The 23,181-nt window shown below is 36.8% G+C and overlaps 1 protein-coding gene across 2 annotated transcripts in view; it reads right to left on the bottom strand.

The window, feature by feature from the left end:
* ECPAS (Ecm29 proteasome adaptor and scaffold) overlaps positions 1-23,181 on the bottom strand; it is a gene marked incomplete at its 5' end in the record, with an annotated part of 100,175 nt that overhangs the window by 52,783 nt on the left and 24,211 nt on the right. For both annotated transcript variants that reach the window (XM_079706385.1, XM_079706384.1), the window contains 7 exons: positions 163-244; positions 3,198-3,337; positions 6,184-6,352; positions 9,499-9,648; positions 10,786-10,904; positions 11,745-11,861; positions 20,301-20,431. In XM_079706385.1, the coding sequence (XP_079562511.1) occupies positions 163-244; positions 3,198-3,337; positions 6,184-6,352; positions 9,499-9,648; positions 10,786-10,904; positions 11,745-11,861; positions 20,301-20,431 (908 nt within the window). The remainder of the gene's footprint in view (positions 1-162; positions 245-3,197; positions 3,338-6,183; positions 6,353-9,498; positions 9,649-10,785; positions 10,905-11,744; positions 11,862-20,300; positions 20,432-23,181) is intronic.

Raw genomic sequence — 23,181 nt, forward strand, 5'->3', positions numbered from 1 at the left:
TTTAATCCACCTAGACTAGTATGGCTTAAAACTAGTATCAATATTTCCCATAGCATAGGTTCAGCTTAAATCAAAATAACCTGGAGAAAATGTTCAAATACATAGAGTCATGTCAATAAAATGCTTTTTATGATGATGTGAGAGTAAACAAAAAAAACCTACCTCTTTTGTCTTCAGTGGTATATCTCCAAGGTATACCTTGTACATCTTATTAATGATGGCAGGATTATTCCAGTCAATCAAGCTACAGAAGGTTTCAACAAAGCTTGTTAAAATTATTATTTTTTTCTCCCACTCCAATAATTTCAAAAAATCATAGCCTTAATATGTGTTACCAAAGAAAAATATTATAAATACTCAGGTGAAATGGGCAACTGATACTGCAAAAGAGAAGGAAAGGGATTAACTTCTATCAAAGTTAGTTTTCAAACAGAAAAAAAAGTCACTTATCCCACCATGATTCAACGTAAGCTAGATCAGTGTATCCAGTGGCCCAATTTGGTACTACTCAAGAAATCTGGACTGTCTTCCACTCTCAGGGCCAATGCCACGGAGCATTCCAACACAGCAGAGCCATACTACACTTGTTCAAAGAGCCCTGAGGCATGATTCTTCTGTTCAGCCACTTGGAAATTCAAAAGTGATACAGAAAGTGACAAAAAACATTTTACCCATTAAAGCCACAACCCTAGGAAGCCTGCAACCCATGGCATTTCTCAAATACCATGGCACTGTGATCCCCAGTATCCCCTCCTTATCTCCCAGCACCCACTTGCAATTTTAGCACCTAATTCTACAGAGCAGTCCTGCTGCCCTTAGTCACTAAGACTTATTCCTAATTGGGGACCACAATAAGGTGACTTACTATCAATGGTCACCCACCCTCTGCAGCAGCCCCTGCCAGTCATTTTATAAACCCAGCAATAACACAATCCTGCATTTCACTTGATTAGTGAGATTTAACCATACTCTATTCTCTCCTTTGACAATGATTCTGCTTTCAAACTATGCTGTATTTGTGCAAACATAATTTATCATGCTGCTTTGACTGTTTTTCTAATCCATCTCTTCTTTCATAGCTAATCAATCCACCTCTTGTTTGTATATCCACAATTCCACTAGCCTCAAAGACATTCTATAATTCTACTTATTATTTACCTATATCTTTCCTCAGCTGATTGCTACTAACTAATCCTCAAGCTCCATCTTTGTTTCTTTCCTATAAATACTTCAGGTTTAGAGATTTTTGACAAAACACACACACTTTAGTAAAACAAACTAAAAACTTAATAGTGATTAACTAATAAGGATAATTTTCACTGTTTCTTCTACTTTTCCTCTTGCCACCTTTCTAGTTTTAGTTTTCTGATTACATGCTTGTGAAAATTCAGAAATGAATAACACAGAAAGTAAAATTCCTTATAATCTGCACCATAACCCTCTCTATTCCTTTTCAGTAACCACTAACTTAGGTGTATCTTTTTCTAGACTTCTTTCCTATGCATGTAAAATAGTTGGATGGGCATGGCAGGTAGATAAAGAAACAGACGTATCACTTGAAGAGATACTTTTATTTAACAAAATGGGTATCTACATATTGTTCTCAACTCACTTTTTGCCTCTTAACAATGTTATGCTATTTTTTGGAAAATACAATTGTTTTAATAGACAAAACCAAAACTAATTAGAATACTTCAGCACCACATTTATAGTTCCAACAATCCAATCTATTGTATGGTGTAAAGAATGGAGTCAGTTCAAACACAATGAGAAGTTTTAAAGGAAGATTTTTTGGGAAACAGAATGGAGGTTCCTCAAAAAACTAAAAAGAGAGTTGCCAGTGAGATCCAGCAATCCCACTGCTGGGCATATATCCCAACAAAACAATAATACAAAAAGATATATGCACCCCTATGTTCACAACAGCACTATTCACAATAGTCAAGATATGGAAACAACCTAAATGTCCATCAACAGATGAATGGATAAAGAAGATGTGGTACACATATACAATGGAATATTACTCAGCTATAAAAAAGAATGAAATAATGCCATTTGCAACCATGTGGATGGACCTAGAGATATCCCATTTTGTTAACTACATTTAGCATTAAAATAAATTCAAAAAAGAACTATTCCATATTTGACTTTTTTAACAAAGTATCTTCCATTTTTCATGTGTTCTCCAGTCTTTGCACATGTCATTTATTAAAATCAGTACATATATCATTTTGTATTATGCTTTATTCATTTGCCATTACTTGGAGGCAATTTACATGTTGTTTATTATTTTTATAATTATTTGGGCAGATATATAATATTCCATATAGGTCACATAATTTATTTATTTACCTATTGTGGAAATCTGAATTTGTTTCCCTTTTTTTTGAACAACTATAGGAAATGGTATAATGAATGAATCTGTAACATTTTTCTAAATATAATATTTTTCTTCTTTTGAATGATTCTCTTAGGTTAAATTCCCAGAAGATTCAGATAAAAGATTGTAAATATTTTTATGATTCATTACCTAATACAAACTACTTTCCAAAAATTATTTCAACTTACAGTGTCAATCAACAGGGTATAAGAATAGCAGTTTCAACAGAAATTTAAATGGAGTAATCAAACGTTGCACAATGTTATTTACCAATGGGTACAAACTGGCATACCACTGTTTTTTTGTGCATGATTTGATTTCTTAAACACAATATTTTCTATGAGCCTATTTACTATATGTATTTCCTCCTGTGTAAATTAAGATCTATTCAACACCTCTTTTCACAGGACCTGATTTTCATCATATTCACCATAATACCTACATATCCTTTATTAAAAGTCATTTCAAATAATTTGATAGAGGAAGAATCAAAAATGAATAACTTCTGGGTTCTGACATTTTTTTCTTAACATCAGTTCTTTAAGTTCACTTACCTAGACAAAGGTTTCAATTCTTACGGTTATAATCCTAATCCATTCCAATTTTAAACTACTTCTCCAAACAGCTTTTCTTCTTTGTCTTATACAGAATTCTGCTCTTTAGCAAACTGTCTTTCATACAAATTAGGTATATTTCACAATCTCATAAACTGAATGTCTCACTACACAAAACCCAAAAAGAACAAATATGTGCTGAGCAAGCTTTTAGAAATCTAGCCTCTTTTTAATTTCAAAAGTTTAAAAGGGAAGCAGTTTACCTTTGCTTGCTTTTCAGCTCCAGGTCCGCTGCTGTGGCTACACTGTGGCGTGTGTCACTAGAAGCAATCACCAGGTGAAGAACAGCTTCGAGCTCAGGCACCTGCTCAGCTTCTATGAATTTCACTATACCCAATTTGCACTGTAGATAAATGAAGGGAAGGAAAACCACTTATCAGAGAAACAAAGACCACCAGCCTAAAACATGTTTCACATATCAGTACGCTCATAAACCAAAGATTAATAAAACAACAGTAGCCACTCCTATTTAGGCTTACAGTGTGCCTGGGACTATACTAAACCATATATATTCATGATTTCATTTAACCCTCACAATCTGTGAGATGAGTATCATTATACCTATTTTTCTGATAAGGAAACTGAGGCAAGGCTGAAGAGATTAAGACACAGTTAGTAAACGATGAAGGCACAATCCAAACCCAAGTCTCGGACTCCAAGGCCATTATGATACGAAGCCTTCCTACTTAGGTTAACAGCCTCTCTAAAATGATGAAGCCTTGAACTGAAGTCCAAATCTGGAGCCTCCAGGTAGAAGTGGGGTACATCAGAAGTAAAGTACTCCATGGATTATTTTGACAGTTCAGAAAGAACTAAACTCACAGTCCATGAAGTTCTAATCTATTGTTAACATACTAACTCTGTCCTCAATATTCTTACATACTGAAAAAAACATGATTTCAAACATATGCAAGAATTGCAAATGCAAGTGAAATTCTAATTAAACAGTATTCAATCTAACTGGCTAAAATGAAACACAGACTGAAGAGAGATTCTGCTTAGAACTTCATGCAATGTGAAGGAGCTATGAATTTCAATACAAATAATTCTATTTAGGATAAATATACCTGAAAAATGAAACTTTACCTTTAAGAATCAGTTACATGATAGCTCTGATGTATATGAATTAGGACTGATAAAGTGTACAATAACTAAATGACAAAGGATGCCATTAAAAAGGATCATAAAAATGCCTGCCTTCCCTCCCCATGTTCAACACAACTGACCTGCAACAAGAGCTACAACAGAGAAGATGCAAGCATTCACTGCACCCACAGTTATGGAAGTCAACTACACAAAGATATACACAAAAAAGTGTGCAAAGGAAGGGCTTCCCTGGTGGTGCAGTGGTTGAGAGTCCGCCTGCCGATGCAGGGAACACAGGTTCGTGCCCCGGTCTGGGAAGATCCCACGTGCCGCGGAGCGGCTAGGCCCGTGAGCCATGGCCGCTGAGCCTGTGCGTCCGGAGCCTGTGCTCCGCAACGGGAGAGGCCACAACAGTGAGAGGCCCGCGTACCGCAAAAAAAAAAAAAAATAGTGTGCAAAGGAAACTGAGAACAATACTTATGTCCAGCAATATGTCCAGCAATAGGAGACTAGTTTAAAAAATATGTGGTTTACACATAATTACATTTAATACAGACATTAAAAAGGACATTATTTAAAAACCTGATATACTATTAAATGAAGAAAATGAAGTTCAAATAGTGTTATGTGATACGTAAAAATGTATTGTGTAAAATTATATTTGTGTACACACACATGTACACAGAGCAGGCTGTAGGTGAATGACAAACTAGGGTGGCAGGATTCCAGGTAATTTTTAATTTCTCGTTATAATGTTCTATATTACTTGAACATTTACATTATCACTAACTTTATCATTTGAAAAAAATAAAAGCTGTCTTATCTGAAAGAAAAAAATGTAAAAAACAAAAGAGATATTTAAACATTAGAAGAAAACAGCTTTCATCCTTGAAACTAAACTGTTCAACACTAGATCATGAAATTGACAAAAGGCATACAGAAGCCCTCAGAAATCAGCAAATAACGGCCAATGTAAGATTACAATTTATAATGTTAACAATGATTCTCCAGCACTTATAGCTTTAGCCCTCAGACAGACCTAGATTCAAAGCCTACTACTAGGAGTGAGACTGTGGTGAATCTCAAAACCTCAATTCCTTTTACAAAATGGAACTAAATTTCTATACCTTGTCAGGTTGCTGTGAGGATTAAATGAGATAATGTATTCAAAGTACTCAGTATAGTGCCTGTCACATAGATCACACTCAATAAAGAGTAGCTTCTGTTACTATTTACCCTTCTTTCTTACTTACATCATGGTTTAAGAAGAAAAAAGATCTATAAAACACGAAGATGTTAATCTAATCAAACAGAGCCCTTGCTGAACAAATCATTCTATAAATTTGTTGAGTGGCAAGAATGCCCACTTGCCTTTTTCCCTTTCCTGGGAAAACTGTTTTGATCAGTGATCACTTACACTGCCAAAAAGAAAAGGATCAAATCATTTAGACTGCCATGGAGAGATAAAGGAAGGATTGGAAGACTAACCCATGTTGCTTGAATTCCAAAATAATTACATACTGATCTCATCTGTTCTTCCCTGAGGTGCCTGATGACACAGACACAGTGAGGCACCTTCTCTGTAGAGCACCAGTCTTTTTTAAAAGCTGCTCAGAGAACATCTGTGTCCTGTTTAAATCCAGAATAAAATTCTTAATGCCAATTTTTCAATTCCCAGGAAGAAATATAAAAGGGCGTCATGCTTTTCCCCCATATGGTCACTTGTTCCTCACTTTACACAAAATGTACAGCCCTAAAAAGCTGAATAATATAAGATAAATTGTATTTCAACTGCACCAAAGCAGCTAGATAATTATTAAACCTGTAATTAAAAACTAAAATGAAAGTTACTCAACTTATAAATGGGCTGTATTTTATACTTGAAACATGTAAGCAGTATTAGAAAAACTAAACAGCATTTCCCACTCCTCCCTTTCCCTGGGGCTTTAACCAATAAATGACGTGATGACGAGAACACATTACATCAATCGTATTTCATTACAGAGCCTGAATACGCTGGAATTATGTAACACATGCTTCCACGGACTCCAAAGGGGCAAGTGTGCAGGGTTAAGCTCCGTATGAACAAGCAGTGTGTGATACCTGTTCCAACTGTTCAGGTGTCCATGGGTTATCTCCAATAACTCGTTTAGCTGCATAAAAGCTCATTCCTGGGGGAGGCTGTGGTATTCCAGAACCTCCCCCACTATTTGAAGAAGAACCCTGTGCTGAAGATGAATTTTGGCGACTCTGGGATTCATTTAACACATATCTGGAAAGGAAATAGGAATTTAACCCCTCTATAAACACATACAAACACATGCATATATATAGCACATTCAATTATATACTTTCCTCCCACAGAATTTTGTGAGAAGAATAAACACTTGAAATTAAAATTTTATCATAAAGAAAAATTTTAGAGCTATCTAAAAAAGGTATCTACATCTTCAGCAAATTAACCATTAGATCTGCTCAACCTGGTTACAAATGAACTGTAACAGTTACCAAAAATGAATATATTCTGTTCACTCTCAATCTATAAATAATTGTTCTAAAAGCCACTATGGACCCACTACATTTTGAGTTTTTAGTTGACAGATACAAAGGTTTACTGACTGTAATGGGGTGGAGGGGGAACTACTGTTTTATACCCAAAGCAGAGAATATTTATAGTCATTCCCATTTCTGTTCAATTCTCCTTGAACTCCTTATATTTCTGCATTAGAAAACCCATTGAGGGCCCCCCTGGTGGCGCAGTGGTTAAGAACACACCTGCCAATGCAGGGGTGACGGGTCTGAGCCCTGGTCCGGGAGGATCCCACATGCCACGGAGCAACTAAGCCCATGCATCACAACTACTGAGCCTGCGCTCTAGAGCCCACAAGCCACAACTAGTGAGCCTGCGTGCCACAACTACTGAAGCCCACACGCCTAGAGCCTGTGCTCCACAACAAGAGAAGCCACAGCAATGAGAAGCCTGCACACCGCAACAAAGAGTAGTCCCCGCTCACTGCAACTAGAGAAAGCCTGTACGCAGCAACGAAGACCCAACGCAGCCAAAAATAAATTAAATAAATTTATTTTTAAAAAATAGAAAAAGAAAACACACTGAAACCTCCAAACCACTTACCATACAAGCACATACACCCCAAAAATGAAAAAATTCAAAAGGATCCAAAGAGGAAAAAAATTCTAATAAGGACCAGCTTTTTCCATTATATGTTCAAAGCACACAGCTTTGCAGCTAGTTATTAATTTATCATCCCATTTCTTTTTTAGCTTCTATAGATTAAAAATAAGATTTCTTATAAATTCATTTTGAACCAATTAAACTAGGATTCCTCATCTACAAAATGAAAATTTTGATATGAATATTAATTCAAGTCCCTCTGAACTCTAAAATTCTATGCTGACAAATTACCAGACTGGATATTAAAATAAAATACCTGTTATAATAAAAATTAAAGAAAACACCTGAAGCCTAATGGCACAGTAAATTATTCCACATTACTATATACCATATTTGTTCCATTCCTAAATTCATCTAATTTTTTTTTAAAACCCAGTTAAAGAATCATTTTAATATTTTTATATAAACAAGGCAAATTCTCACTGGTAAGAAAAATGTGAGGAACTACTGGCTTGGGTACATTGTGTGCTTAAGTTAAATTTGGATTTCAAAGTTAAATTACCAAAGCCATCATCACCTGCCAGTTCTGGCTGCCTCCTGATTCAACAACTATAAAAGGAGGTTTTCATTTATTTCTCAGTTACAGCAAGACTGGCAGCAGTTAGTAAGTCAATTAATAACTACTGAACAGCTAACATCGTGCAAAACACCATCCTAAGCACAAGACAGAGGAACAGCAGGAGGTGTAAGACTGAGTGTCTGCCATCTGGAGCAAGTTGAGACAGTAACAACACAACATGTGCAAGAACATATGATGTTATCAGATGACAAAGAAACTGCAGGGAAGTAAGAAATGATATGACAGAGGTAGTGGAAGGTCCAGAAAATAAAGCCGCCAAATTAGAGGAGTGGGAGGAGAGCAAAAAGGAGAGGAAAGAAATCGTACAGTGTGAACTCTCGTGGCTGGATGGAGGGACAGGTGATGTGGAGACCCCCATGCCACACTCATAGTGTATACTGTATTTTTAGTCAGGAAAGAAATGTAATGAAAGCAATACGTTAGAAGAATCTCTCTGGCAGCAGGACAACCTAGAAAAGGAGCAGGCTGGAAGCAGATGACAACATGGGCGCTACGCCAGGAACCAGAGCTAGAGTAAACAGCTCCTGACTTCAAAGAGCTCCCAATCTATTAGGACGGGATAAGCCAACGACGCAATAAAAGCACAAAGTGGCACTTCAGATGGGTGCTTAGCCTTATGAGGACAAGGAAGAGTCCTGTGCCTAGGGCAGGGATTTAGTCAGAGACAACAGAACTGGCCTCTAAGCTAGTTTGTGAGGCTTTTTCAAAGTGGTTTTCCTGGCTGTCGTTTTCTGTTGTTTTCTTTCTTTCCTTCTTCCTTTCTTTCTTGATGGGGAAGCATTCTAAGCAGAGAAAACTGTCTTCTCTTAAAATGTAGACAGGCAAGGAGATACAGAGTACATGAAATGCATGAGTGCATGTAATGACTGGAAAATAACAGCCCAGGGATTTTAAGGGGTCACCTGATAAAATCTGTGTTTTAAAAATCAGGAAACTTGGGCTTCCCTGGTGGCGCAGTGGTTGAGAGTCCGCCTGCCGATGCAGGGGACGTGGGTTCGTGCCCCGGTCTGGGAAGATCCCGCATGCCGCGGAGCGGCTGGGCCCGTGAGCCATGGCCGCTGAACCTGTGCGTCCGGAGCCTGTGCTCCGCAACGGGAGAGGCCACAACAGTGAGAGGCCCGCGTACAGCAAAAAAAAAAAAATCAGGAAACTCTGTGGCAGTGTAGAAAGTTTTGAAGAAGAGCAGCTGGTGAGAAAGTCATGAAAAGACTTGAAAAGAGCCGAAACTAGATGGCAGCAGTGGGAATGGTTCCAGGACACATGGAGGAGGAGGAAGGAGGTCTTACAGAACTGATACTGCAGCAACGAGGAAGAGAAAGCTAGAGGCAATTTATAACTGAGCGCCTACAAGGCTAAGAGAATCATCACAGCACTGATGGTAGTTAAAGAAGAGAAACTATGTTTACTGGGAAGCCTGATTTCAGCTTGGACGGGGAAAGTCTGAAAGCACAGCAGCAGCTCCACACCCATAAGGTCAGTAAGCAGCGGCGCTGGAGTTTAGAAGAGGTCAGGGCTGCAGCAAAGCAAATCTGAGACATTCATTTTCAAGTGAAAGTTGAATCACTGAAAAAAGTACTTGACTGCACACAGTAAAAGCAATCAAGAACAAGGTTGCTTTGTTTTGTTTTTATTTTTTTTTACTTACCCATAAGGCATCAAAAGGACATCTAGCATGAAGTCCAAAAGCAGCTGCACAGTCTTTGGTTTCTCAGCAAGGTTAAACGGAGAAGCTGATTTTGATGATTCAACAGGGTATTTCATGTGAAAAAGGGTTGGTATTAAAAGATGCATTAAGCTGAAAAAACAATTATATTTATTGCAACTATTTAAAAAATAGGTTTTTTATACATGCAAATAACAGACAAAACCAAAAAAAAAATCACATAACAAAAAGTAGCAATCGTAGCAAGGACCATTCATTTTCAATACCACTAATTTACAAAGTCCTAATATAGGGAGTGGCCTAGATTTCATTCTTATTAAAAGCTCAGGATATTGAGTAATAAGTGACATTTAGCTAATCTGGCTCATCACCAAAAGCACCTGAGAAAAATGTACATAATATGGGCTCAGTGTTAATATCTATTACCACAAGAGATTTAATATTAAACCTTAGGTAAAGTTCAACTTATAACATGTCCTGTCAATCATTTTTTTCCTTTCCACATTTAATTAAAAATAAAGTCATTCTAAATATAAAGAAATTAAACATCAATCATGTCAATATTTGGAACATAATATTAAATTTCCACTGTGTGAATTTAAGTAACAGATTCTTTTCTTCTTTCACTATACCTGTTGCTATTAAAACGTGAAAATTTCAAACAGTGTTTACAATGTCTATTAATTTTACTTGTAAATATCTGTATTATAATCTTTTAAAAACGTTTATGCTCTAAAAAGTGAAGTGAAAACATGATTTAAATCCATCTTTCCTCCACAACTTCTTTTCATGGTTGTCACCACAACAGGGCTAGAATACAGAAGTTTTGAGCTAAGCCTAGAAACTAAGGATGATATTCCTTTTCACCTCTCCAATTCCCATATTAATACAAATGAGTAATTAGTTCCTTAAAAAACTGCTCTGAAACTTTATATCCTCCAAGAAAGAAATGTCTGATGAAAAGCATATTAGATCTCAAATTTTTGCAATCACAGAAAATCAGTTGCTTCAAAATAACTAACCGAAATAAAAATGCATTTAGATTGAGAAAAATGTTAGTTCTACACATTTTTTGATATGCTCACAAGAAATTTTATAATTTATAAAATTAACAAAACAGTTATGTTGAGGTAACACAGAACTGTCAACTCAAAGAGCTCAACTCAAGCCTTTGTATTTGCCCAAGTGAAACCAAATGTGTGGATCTATTTTTGAATGGCAGCTGTTGACTCTCACTGGTGGGCAATAAGGTAACTGAGGAAAGCATACCTGTCCTGCTGGGGCTGAGGCTTCCCTTCCATGGCAGTAAGAAGTGTAGGAGCCAGCTCACATTGTTTTTCCACTGGTAGGCGAGGATAGCCCATCTTAACATAAATTATAGTAAAATTCTAATGCAACAAGAGAAAGTCAAGTAAGTATGAAAGAAATACTCTAGAATTTCAACAAAAACACATGACTAATAACCTAGGCAGCTTTGTTATAACAAAGAAATTGAATCCTCCTTCCTCATGTTTATCACCTGTTTATTACAGCTTGACCAACTAGTATATCTCAGGAAGAACTCCAGCCCCACTTACTCAAAATGCTTACTTTTAAGATGGGCTTCATATGAGAGAGTATGATCTAGTCTAAAGCACTTATACGTATATCAAATCATCACATTGTACACTTTAAATATAGACAATTCTATTTGTCAGTTATGCCTCAATAAAGCTGGGGAGAAAATAAAGTACACATATGTGCAATTACTTTTCACTGAAAAGAAAAAAGTAATCATTTGACCTACCTAAACCTACATACTACACATCAGTATCAGCTCTCCCAGTTTGTTACATTAATCCTTTCAAGCTAAGAGGAGACCCCATGTTAAACCCAAGGCTGCCATTTCCCAACTGGTCAATTACTAAAATAACCTCTTTCTAATTCAGACTGACCTCTCATAATCTTTTACTAAGAATCAATCATTCTTTTGTAAATCAACATACCTGACAAGTCATTACACCAACATTCCTTTGCCCTGTGTAAACGGCCATACATTATCCTGTTCCTACCATTTCCGCCAGATCAATACTCAGTGGAAAAACAGTGTGTCCTTTTGAAGAAAAACACCTCACGTTTCATTTAGTCTAAGGTGAAATTCTAGGCTGGCCAATATACTGACGACATCTAATAAATGTTATGAAAGAAAACTTACTGTAAGTCAGAAAATATTCCAAGATAACACTCACTGTGACAAAGGAAACTGCAGCAGGGTCCTGGTACTGAACCAAGAGTGTCTCTACTGGGAGCTGTATCTTGGGGCGGCTTTTTATACGCTTATTGAGATGGACCAATAGTTCCATTACCTAAAATACAGGAAGATATGAACTGACATTATTGATCATATCTTAAAAATGAATTCATTTCTCAGATATTACTTATTTTAATGAATAGTAGCTACTTTGTTCTCTTAAAGGAGGTAAATTTGACATCCCAGAAAGGGAGTATACAATATTAGAATCTTGTTCCAAAATGCTATCCCCAAGAATCCATGCACCAGATTTTTAGCAGTGAATTTATTTTTACAATGTCCTTTAGTTAATTAAACTTGAGATTCCAGATGGGCCTACACTGAGGCACAGTCTCCCAGAAGACCTGTGAACAAACGATAGCAACACACCATGCTACAGACTGAATGTCTGTGTCTCCCAAAATTCACGCTTTAAAGCCCTAAACCCCACTGTGACGGCTTTGGGAGGTAAACAGGTTTGGAGGAGGTCGGGGGGCGGGGGGCGGGCACGATGGGATGGGTGCCCTTCTAAGGGGATGAAGGTATCAGAGTTCTTCCTGTCTGCCGTCTGAGGATAAAGCAAGAAGACAGCCCTCCATACACCATGAAAAGTTCCCGACGAAGAGCCTGACCATGCTGGCACTCTGATCTCGGACTTCCAGCCTCCAACACTGCGAGAAACAAATGCTGTTTATGTCATCCAGTCTGTGGTATACTGTTATAGCAGCCCAAACTAACTAAAATACAACATGAACACTACAGCAAGAGAAATATACAAGGTACTGAGAGTTTCAGGAAGAAAAAGTATCTACTAAGATCAAGGAGGACTTCTGGGAGGAACTGACAGGAAACTAAGTCCCAAAGAGCAGATGAAATTCCAAGCAGAAGATCAGTTATCAGACGGTATAAGAGGTCTAAAAGAACATGGTGCACTGCATCTGACTGAAACACAGAGTGGTAAGAGATAAAAGCAGGACCTAGATTACAAAAGGATTTGGGTAAAATGCTGAAAATTTTTTACTTTATTTTGAAGATCATCTGATTCTACTAAAAAGTTTTAAGTAAGTAATATCAAGCTTCCTCTCCTTTAAGTGGGAAAAGACAGAAATAGAGGTCAACAAGTCAACAATACCCATGGGTGGAAAGGAAGCTGCAGAGGTTTACAGTCAAATGACCCCTAGCTTACAATAAAAGTGGGATTATCTTGCTAAGAAAGGAGCATTGAGGTATAAGATTTTTCGAAAGCCTCACCTAAAGACTCAAGAATTTAAAGTGACTATTCCAGAGGGCCAGGCTTACACTATTCTCCATCACTTCTGAAATTTGAGCTCTAGCTTCAAAGCAAGTATTAAGGAGAGCTGTAGGGATGTTCACAGCAACAGCAAAAGTTCAAAGTTATCTACAGCAATCATGAAATAAGTGAATTTAAAAAATAACAACAAATCTAAAAATCAATATTTGTTAAATGAGTGCTAAGAATAATCGTAAAATAGCGGACATTTACTGAGCAGTTTCCACGCAGGACAGCTCTTTGCATTCCTTATCTCATCTGATTCTCACGACAACTGGAGAGATGCTATTGTCATTCCCACTTTACCCGTGAGGAAGCAGAGGCTCCGGAAGTGAAGTTAACTTGTCCAAGGTTACGAGCCAGCAAGTGGCATAGTGAAGATCTGACTCCAGAATCCATATTTTTAACCTTATCAGACACTGACAGCTGAGCTTAATTCAGCTAAAGTGTCTGTCACTGTGAGACACCCTTGGGAGCCCTCATACATTACAAAGACCTAGAAACTTGCATTACCACACATACCTCACCCAACCTCCTGCCTGTCCAGACCTGTGATTCAGCTGGATGACAGGGGAAAAAATCAGGAGGAGCCAGGCTAAAGGAAACAGCCCTCTTCTGATGCTCTAAGCTAGGCCGATTCCTAGAAGGATCCTATGGAAAATCATTATTGATGGTGGTAGACAATCATGCCCACAATGACATACTTTCTTTTTTATGACAATTTTTAAAATTTTAAGTAGATTAACTACTTAATTTTCTTCTAGCAATATTATCACCTTAAATATTGACTCATTTCCTAAATTTGGTTATCCACTGCCTGCAATCCTCTATAAACCCATAAAAATTAAGAAATCCGCTGAACCAGTCCTTCCCCCAGCTAAACTGACAACAGTTAACCCCTGTCAGTAAGCCTACAGAATTACCAGCCTCGGGTATATAGTATTTTGTCCCTATCAGTTCCCCTTATTACTCATTCATTTATATTCATTTACTCATTAGTAAACTTTTTAATTGAAGTATAACATATAGCTGAAGTGCAAAATTGAGAATGTATGGCTTAATAAATTTTCACAAAGTAAACACACCTTTGTAACCACCAGAAGTACAAAGGCCCTGCACCCCACTCACTAACCCCTCTTCCTGACTTCTAACACCATATTTAAATTTATATAAATGGAACAAATAGGATGAACTCGTGTGTTCTTCATTCTATATTATATCTGAGATTTATCCATGTTGTTGTTTACTTTCACTGCTCTAGTAGGAAAAAAACACAATTTATCCATTCTCCTATATCATGATAGATATAAGATTATTTCCAGTTTGGACCATTACGAATAATGCTATGAACGTTCTTAGCTATGTCTTCTGGTGCACAGGTATACACACTTCTGTTGTATACAAACCCAGAACTGGAAATGCTTGGTCATGAAGTATACATATGATAAGCCTTAGAATATTTCCAAACAGTTTTCTAAAGTGGTTATACTAATTTACACTCCCACCAGCAGTGGTCAGTTCTTAATTTTTACCTATTCTAAGAAGTCAGAATATACAAGGTTCGCTGTAAAAGAGAATTCTACATAACATATCTCATTTTCCTTAAAATAGTGATATGTCAGTAGAAGTCTAAAACTTATTTCTCTTGGGAATTCCCTGGCAGTCCAGTGGTTAAGACTCGGCGCTTTCACTGCCATGTGGCCGATACCTGGTCGGAGAACTAAGATCCCACAAGCCACACGGGGCAGCCAAAAAATAAATAAATAAATAATAAAACTTATTTCTCTTTCACCCAATTTATCCACACATTATCAGCTGCTACTTTACAGGTATCCTGCTTAAGCCTAACAAACATTATGAAACTGACAGTCAGGAGCCCTAAAATTACAGAACTGAAAGTCAATACTAGATTAATCCCTAGTGTCACTGACTACAAAATTTTAAGCTTTTATTAAAAAATACTCTGCTTTCACATGACAGTCTTATTTTATACGGTAAAAAAAGGTCTAATAATTGTAACTGCATTCTAGATTTGTGTTTTATTAACCATTATATAATAACCAAAACTCCAATTATCATATTGGTTCTATCTGCAAGAGGTATTAGTATGAGTACAGGACTGTACAAATCATGAAAGTCTGAACAGGTAGCTATATTTCAAAGTAAATAAAAGTCTGACCGAGTATCTATACTTCAAAGTAAATAAAAGTCTGACCGAGTATCTATACCTCAAAACAAATAAAAGGGAAACACACATCAAGCCTCTACTACTGGGAGTCAAAATAACATGCAGGCAAAATTATGTTATTGCTTTCAGACATTCTTTTTATCCTCAACTTTCATTCACTGACCCCTCATGTACTGAATTCACTTTCATACATAAGCTAAAGAATGAACGTGTTTGCCATCATGTGAAGGCAAAGCCTGGCAGAAATCATTTAGTCTTGGAATTCTCTCTCATGTGTAAAGTCCCTTGTTAGTCATGTGACACAAAGCAAGTTATTTAACTTCTCTGAGCCTCAGTTTCTTCCTAGATAAAATGGGAATAACATGAGCACCTATACCCCACAGAGTTGTTAAATGAGTTGTAATGAACTGAGACAATGCCCCCATAGGCGTTTAATGCTTTGTACTATTATCATTTTCTGAATCACTTTCCCCCATTTGCAGAAATCAAATGATAACATTTCACAGGCTATTATGAGGATTAAATGGAAGGATATGTCAGAGTCTAGCATACTGCTTAGAATGTAAACAGGTGTCTCAGCTGTTAGATCTATTTTCCCTTATTCCAGAAGTTTTCAAACTTACTTAACAACAAAACCCCTTTACCAAGAGAAATCTGATATGTAAAAAAAGCAAACAAAATTAGTATTTTACAATATAAATTAAATACATAAGTTCACAATGATTATATCTTTCTTTATTCTATTTTCTTGCTTTTTCAAATTATAATAGAAAAACACATTTATTACAATAAATTAAGTGAAAAATCATAATTATCCATTTTCCCTAGTCCATTCATAGCCACTCGAAGACACCAGTATTAATACTTTGGTGTTCATCTTCACATCTTTCTCTGTATCCACAAAAACTTCTACAAACATATTTACATCTTTATTTTTTTTAATAGATCTTTATTGGAGTATAATTGCTTCACAATACTGTGTTAGTTTCTGCTGTACAACAAAGTGAATCAGCCACATGCATACATATGTCCCCATATCCCCTCCCTCTTAAGCCTCCCTCCCATCCTCCCTATCCCACCCCTCTAGGTCATCACAAAGCACTGAGCTGATCTCTCTGTGCTATGCTGCTGATTCCCACTAGCTATATCTTTAGATTTTACTTGTTTACTTTTTACAAAAATGAGCTATATATCATTCACGTTAGCACAGAGTCCGCTTTGTTTCCAATTAAAAATATATAAGCTTCTTAATTTAGACCTAAATCATTCTTTGTAGTAGTTGCATAATATTCCATGGGATTCAAAGTTGTTTTTAAAGATCATCTGTACGACTCATCAAAGTAAACACATTTTCATATATTTCCTTCAAGCTTTTTGTAAAAAGGTTAGAAAAATTCACCAATAGATCAAAGTCAGCATTATTTGGAATATGAGAAGAAAATCAAAGGAAAATTTCTAGGGAACAACCTAGTAAGAAATAATAAGAAATATGGGGATATACGTAAATGTATAGCTGATTCACTTTGTTATAAAGCAGAAACTAACACACCATTGTAAAGCAATTATACTACAATAAAGATGTTTAAAAAATAAATAGATAAATAAAGGACAACATGAAAAATAAATATAAATTAAAAAAGAAGAAAAAAGAAATAAGAAGATAATTACTATTTCTAGTAAGAAATATAAGGGTAAGGGGAGAAGGAAGAAATCTGAACAAGACAAAATACTTTACTTGATGGTAACTGAGTAAAACATCTTGTTTACTTAGATACAAATTAATGACTGAAATGTTAAGAATGTGGATAGAATTGCTTGATTAATCATTATATTAAAACAGAATATAGGTTATCAAACTCTTAAACAGAAAATGTGTGGCGGGAAGAGGAGAGAAGGGAGAAGAGGGAGAGATGGAGAGAATGAGAACAGATCAAGTGATGAGAAAGGTTAATAACCGGAACAACTGATGTACATGCCCTCAATCCAAACCTCAAAAAAAAAGTGACATCTCAATTACATTGATGAAGATATGTAGCTAAAGTAAATAAGGTTAAGATTGCTGGCTGGGGCAAAGATTCCTCAATCTAACTTACACCAAAGGAAAACACTGGCTACAATACTAGTCTTAGATGATAGAGGTATTGGGGAAAGAAATCTTAAATGAGATTTGAAAGATAAGAAAAGTATGTAATACAATACAAATTACTAAGAAACACAAGATCTTAAACTTGTGCATCAAAACACATCAAGGAAGCGCAAGAGGGAGGGGATATGCAGATATATGTATGCATATAGCTGATTCACTTTGTTATACAGCAGCAACTAACACACCACTGTAAAGCAATTATACTCCAAGAAAGATGTTAAAAAAATAAAAATAAGGACACTTAAAAAAAAACTCATCAAGGTGAATCTATTAAAACTAAAAGGAAAATCAGAAAAACTACAATAGCAGCAGGAGATTGTAATTCACTATTAATTTACAACAGGACTGGAAGACAGGTTTCTTGAGAAATGAGAGCACAGTGTTGAGTGGCCTATCCACACACTGAGCTCCATATTCCACCAAGAGGAAATATTTTTTTAATCTTATGAATAGCTTTTATGAACATCAGAAATAATACGCTTTAAAAGACTAGAACATTTGCTCACTGTGGCTTCAAATCAGAATGCAGTAAAAACAGACAAATTTTACACTATTTTGAAACCAAAAACAATGTTCTTATAAACTAATTATTAGGTCAAAAATAAAATAACCTAATACTGCTCACCAGTGGAACTATGGGGTATAACCAAAATAGTAATCAAAGAGAAATCCGGAAACTGAGGTCGTTTTCCGTTCTGTTTTTCTGTTATCTGACCTTAATGAAGTCACTTAATCATTCCAAGCCTCAGCTTCATCTATAAAATGGAAATAACACCTACACCTCACATAATCTTGTGAGTATTTAAATGATTAGCATTTTTCCTGGCACATAATGACCTTTACCATCACGTACTTTACAAACTGAAATCTTATGTGAGAAAAACATATCAAAGGAAAACAAAAAAGGAATAATTTGAATAAAAATAGAAGAAAAATACACTTGAAAAAATTAATATAAAAGCTCTTTTTCCTTTTAAATTGGCCCATTAAAAAAAGCAAACCTGGGCCTCCCTGGTGGCGCAGTGGTTGAGAGCCCGCCTGCCGATGCAGGGGATACGGGTTCGTGCCCCGGTCTGGGAGGATCCCATATGCCGCGGAGCGGCTGGGCCCGTGAGCCATGGCTGCTGAGCCTGCGCATCCGGAGCCTGTGCTCCGCAACGGGAGAGGCCACAACAGTGAGAGGCCCGCGTACCACAAAAAAAAAAAAAAAAAAAAAAAAGCAAACCTTTGGTAGTAACAAAAAAATTAGAAACAAGAATGGAATTTCTCCACTTGAATGGTAACAGAACATTAAGAATAATTGTATGATAGACGTGAATAATATACAACTGAACATATAAAGTAGATGGTTAGAGATGAATGATTTTCTACAAAAGATAAAATACAAGGAAACATAAAACTCCTAAGTAAATAAGTTAAAAAAAAAAAAACCAACCCTATTGAAAATACTCAGCCTAGAAGCCTGGACTAATGCAAAAACTTCCTTCTGTTTACTCTCCTTTTCTCCACTGCAAGTCTTTCTCCACCCCACAGCCAGAATGATTATGTCACTACCACCAATACCCTTTCAAATGGCTGCCGCTGGAATCCCCATGCCTGAACTCCTATCACTCTTCCTCTGGTGCACAGGGTGCATCTCTGTGGGCTTCTTCAGGTCCCTGAAGGTTTTACACTCAGTTCCAGCTCAGAATCCCTACACAGGGCCTTCTCTGCCTTTAGTGGTCTCCCCATCTCTATGCCTGGCTACTTCCTACACACCTCCGTTACACCCTATACTTAATTTAAATCAAGTCCCCAAATATATTCTTTCATACAATCCTTTGTCATCTTAGCATTTATTGCCATTTTAACTCTATACTCTTTGCCTTATTGTTTAATACTCATCTCCCCAAGTAGACGTTTCTTTCCTTCACCAACGTATCCCTAACACCTGGCATATAGAAGGTACCCAGTAAATATTTGCCAAATAAATGATGAGACTGATGAAGCTAAATAAGGAAACAGAAACCAACACATGAAGGCCTTTTATACCTAGTTATTCTTAGGGTAAGAAAAGGCCATAGAAGAGTTTTAAATAGGAGAATGACGTGATCAAACACGTTATCTATCTTAGCAAAGCAGTATTAACAACAGGCGTGTCAAATACATGACAAGAATGCCCTATTCCTTACTGTAAACATAACAGACATTCTTAAAGATACTCTTTCTCCACTGAACTCAAATCAGGCCTCAGAATCCCTCTCAGGGCAGACCTCTGGGAAGGTCACTGCCAATCAATTACAGTGGCTCAAGGACTGAAACCTGATGATAGCTCAAAAACCCAAAGGTCTAGTATAAATACACAAGAAGACAAATGAATTATTTTAAAGGTGAAGCGTCCAAGTGTTCCATGTAGAACATTAGGTTAAGAAAGAAAATCTCGATGTGACAGTTACCCAGCTTTTACTAATAGTTCTTCAAAAAATTCTAAAACAGGAGCTGTATAACAGTATCTTGCTTTTAAAAACTTTTTTTTTGCTTACTTTTAATTAAGGCCATATTCACAGTCAGCCAATGATTAAAGAATGTTTTTGACCCATTACCACCTGACTTTCATATTGGACTCAAGGGCATAGATTTTAAATCAGACCTCCATACATTCCAGAATAATTATCTCAATTATGTCATCCAGTACTGATGCCAAGTATACAGCTGGAGCTAAATGCAGCTGTGCTAAGCATACAAAAGGTACTTTTAAATCATGGAAGCTGGTCCTAGACTTACTGTCCATTTTGAAAAGCTTAATTGGGATCATGAAGCTAGATTTCAATAATGGGAACAGGAAACTCACTTCATAAAATACATCCATTTATTCACTATTTAATTCCCCCAACTGTCCCAGCATGCTTACCTTTTTACGTACACCTTCTTGGGTGCTGGACAGCTTGAGCAAAACAGGAGGAAGGAATTTAGATATAATATTCTGTAATTGTTCATCTGTTTCAGCATGGCCAAGTCGTAAAAAGACTCGTTCAAGCTGATCTACAATATAAAAAGAGAAAAGGATAACTTAGCAAATCAAACAGAACTAAGACTAATCACTTTTATAGCTTAATTCTTTTTTCTATATTGCAGATCCTTCAGCCAGAACTTTAACCATAGCTAGCCCTGTATGCAGATGATTTTGACACAGCAATGAAACAACACTAAAAAGGTTTACTAGCTAATTATACTGTCTTACAACTGTCCTGGTCATTTAACCTATAGAAGAGAGGAAAACAAAGACATGGACAACAAATTTCTCTCCTATTTACAAGGTTATTCAGTTTTTCTAAAGGATGTGGATACCCAAAAAGATACAAAAGTTTTGAAGAAATCGTCTAGACCTAGCTAGCAGAGCCATGCAGGAGAACTTTAATCAGATACCAGGGATAATATTATATCTTTGGTGAAACCATCTTACTGATGAAATTTCTTCAAAGACAGAATCACTGCCCATTACTGTTGGAATTAGCCAACCAGAATGTGAGAGACAAATTTCCACCAAGAAAGCCACTGAGAAACATATTAACACCAAAGGGATGCTCTCAGCAAAACCCAGGCAACTACGGAACAAGCAACTAACACACTCAGAGCTTCTGTCTCTTCAATCAATACATTGCAGGGGAGGGGAGAGTGCTGAGGTGAAAGGGGAACCTACCAAGGGCAAATGACTGGATACTTGATTTTTTTAAATTATTGTTAATTTTTTAGGTGTTACAATGGTATTGTGGTTATGTTTGCTTTTTAGAGGTTCTTACAAAAATTATCCCTAAGTGATTAGGGAGCATTCTAAGGAGCTGGAAATGTCCTACATCTCAATCTGAGTGATGATTACACAGCTATATACATTTATAAAAATTCACAAGCTCTATCCTTTCATACTTTCTACTGTATCTATTATACCTTAATTTTAAAATTTAAAAATAAAAAACAGGGGCTTCCCTGGTGGCGCAGTGGTTGAGAGTCCGCCTGCAGATGCAGGGGATGCGGGTTCGTCTCCCGGTCCGGGAAGATCCCACATGCCGCGGAGCGGCTGGGCCCGTGAGCCATGGCTGCTGAGCCTGCGCGTCCAGAGCCTGTGCTCTGCAACGGGAGAGGCCACAGCAGTGAGAGGCCCGCATACCGCAAAAATAAATAAATAAATAAAAATAAAAAAATAAAAAATAAAAAACAAAAAAATTTACTTAAAGGAGTCCTTTTTTTCAGAGATAAAAACTAAAATATCTACAGGTGAAATAACAGTTACTTAGATTTACATCAAATAATCAGGGGTGTACTGGAAATCTGCTAAGACAGTAAATTTCAGATGTTCTCACACAAAAAAAGGCAACTGTGAGAAAAATACATCTTAATCAGCTTGACTGAAGTAATCATTTCATTATGTATATGTGTATCAAATTATCACATTGTACACCTTAAATATATACAATTATTTCAGAATTATTTCAAACTAAAGTCATGGCCTCATTCAGGTCCTCATTTTAAAATAAATAAATAATTGGGGGTGCTGGGGTGAGAATGGGGAGGGGCCGTATAAGTGAAACCAAGATTGGTCACTAGCTGATAACTGTTCGAGCTATGTGATAGATACTGAGAATTTGAACTTCTGTATATGCTGGAAATTTCCATAATAATTTTTTACAGGAAGAGATATATATATACATATAGATATAGATATGTATCTCCAGAGGGAGCCTAGAAGCAGTCACAACCTGGCACAACCTAGTAGCAACAAGCACACCCAGCACCCGGATCTTGGGTATTTAAACACCATTCTCCAGTAAAATGAGCCAGACTCTTGGGGGAAATGGCTGATTCTAGGGCTGGGGCAGGGAAAAAACAAGATGAACCTGAAGCATCCTGTAGGGCCAGAAAGGAAACAGGCCCTGATAAGTCAAAGGGATGCAGGAACCACCCTGAAAGAGCTCCATTATGGCCAAGGCTTGCACAAATTTGAGGAACAAAATAAATAACATAGTATTGGATTCTAACCCAAAGTATAAAATAAATTTACATGACTCCATGATATAAATAAATGACTGAATGATTAAATGCACTGGGGAAAAGAGACAAGTCTTTCTTACAGAATTCCAAATAATTATGTAGATACCTCCCCCTACAGGAGGTAGAGCTTAATTTGTGTCTCTACCCACCCCTTGAGGGTAGACTAGATTTAGTGACTTGCTTCCAAAGAACAGAAGAGGGAAAAAGGAAAATGTTAACTTTACAGTGGCGAAACCTGATAAATACTGTTTTAACCAAGCGATGCCATGTGGTATCAGGATCACTAACATGACAAGAAAGGCGAATTTCACCTCTGTGGTATTCCTTCCAAAAACTCATAACCCTCATCTACTCATGAGTAAAACAAAAAACCAACAAAAACACCAAGTTAAAATACATTCTACAGGCTACCTGGCCAGTATTGCTCAAGACTCTCAAGATCGTGAAGAAAAAAACAACAACAACAAGAAAGACTATGAAATTGTCACAGACTAGAGGAGTCTGGGGAGACAGGACATCTAAATGCAGTGTGGTGGCCTGGACTGGATCCCAGAACAGAAAGAGGACATTAATGGAAAAACTGATGAAATCCAAATAAAGTCTTGAGTTTAGCTTTTAAAATTAATAATAAGGGAAGGAAGGGAGGAAAGGCAGGAAGGCTGACTCGGAGATTATCAGACCAAATGCTTCTACTTGCTAATAGTTGAATGCTACTATAAAAGGAGCTCTTAGGAACAGTGGATTCA

This window comes from Hyperoodon ampullatus (genome assembly GCF_949752795.1).
Source record: "Hyperoodon ampullatus genome assembly, chromosome: 6".
Classification (NCBI taxonomy): domain Eukaryota; kingdom Metazoa; phylum Chordata; class Mammalia; order Artiodactyla; family Ziphiidae; genus Hyperoodon; species Hyperoodon ampullatus.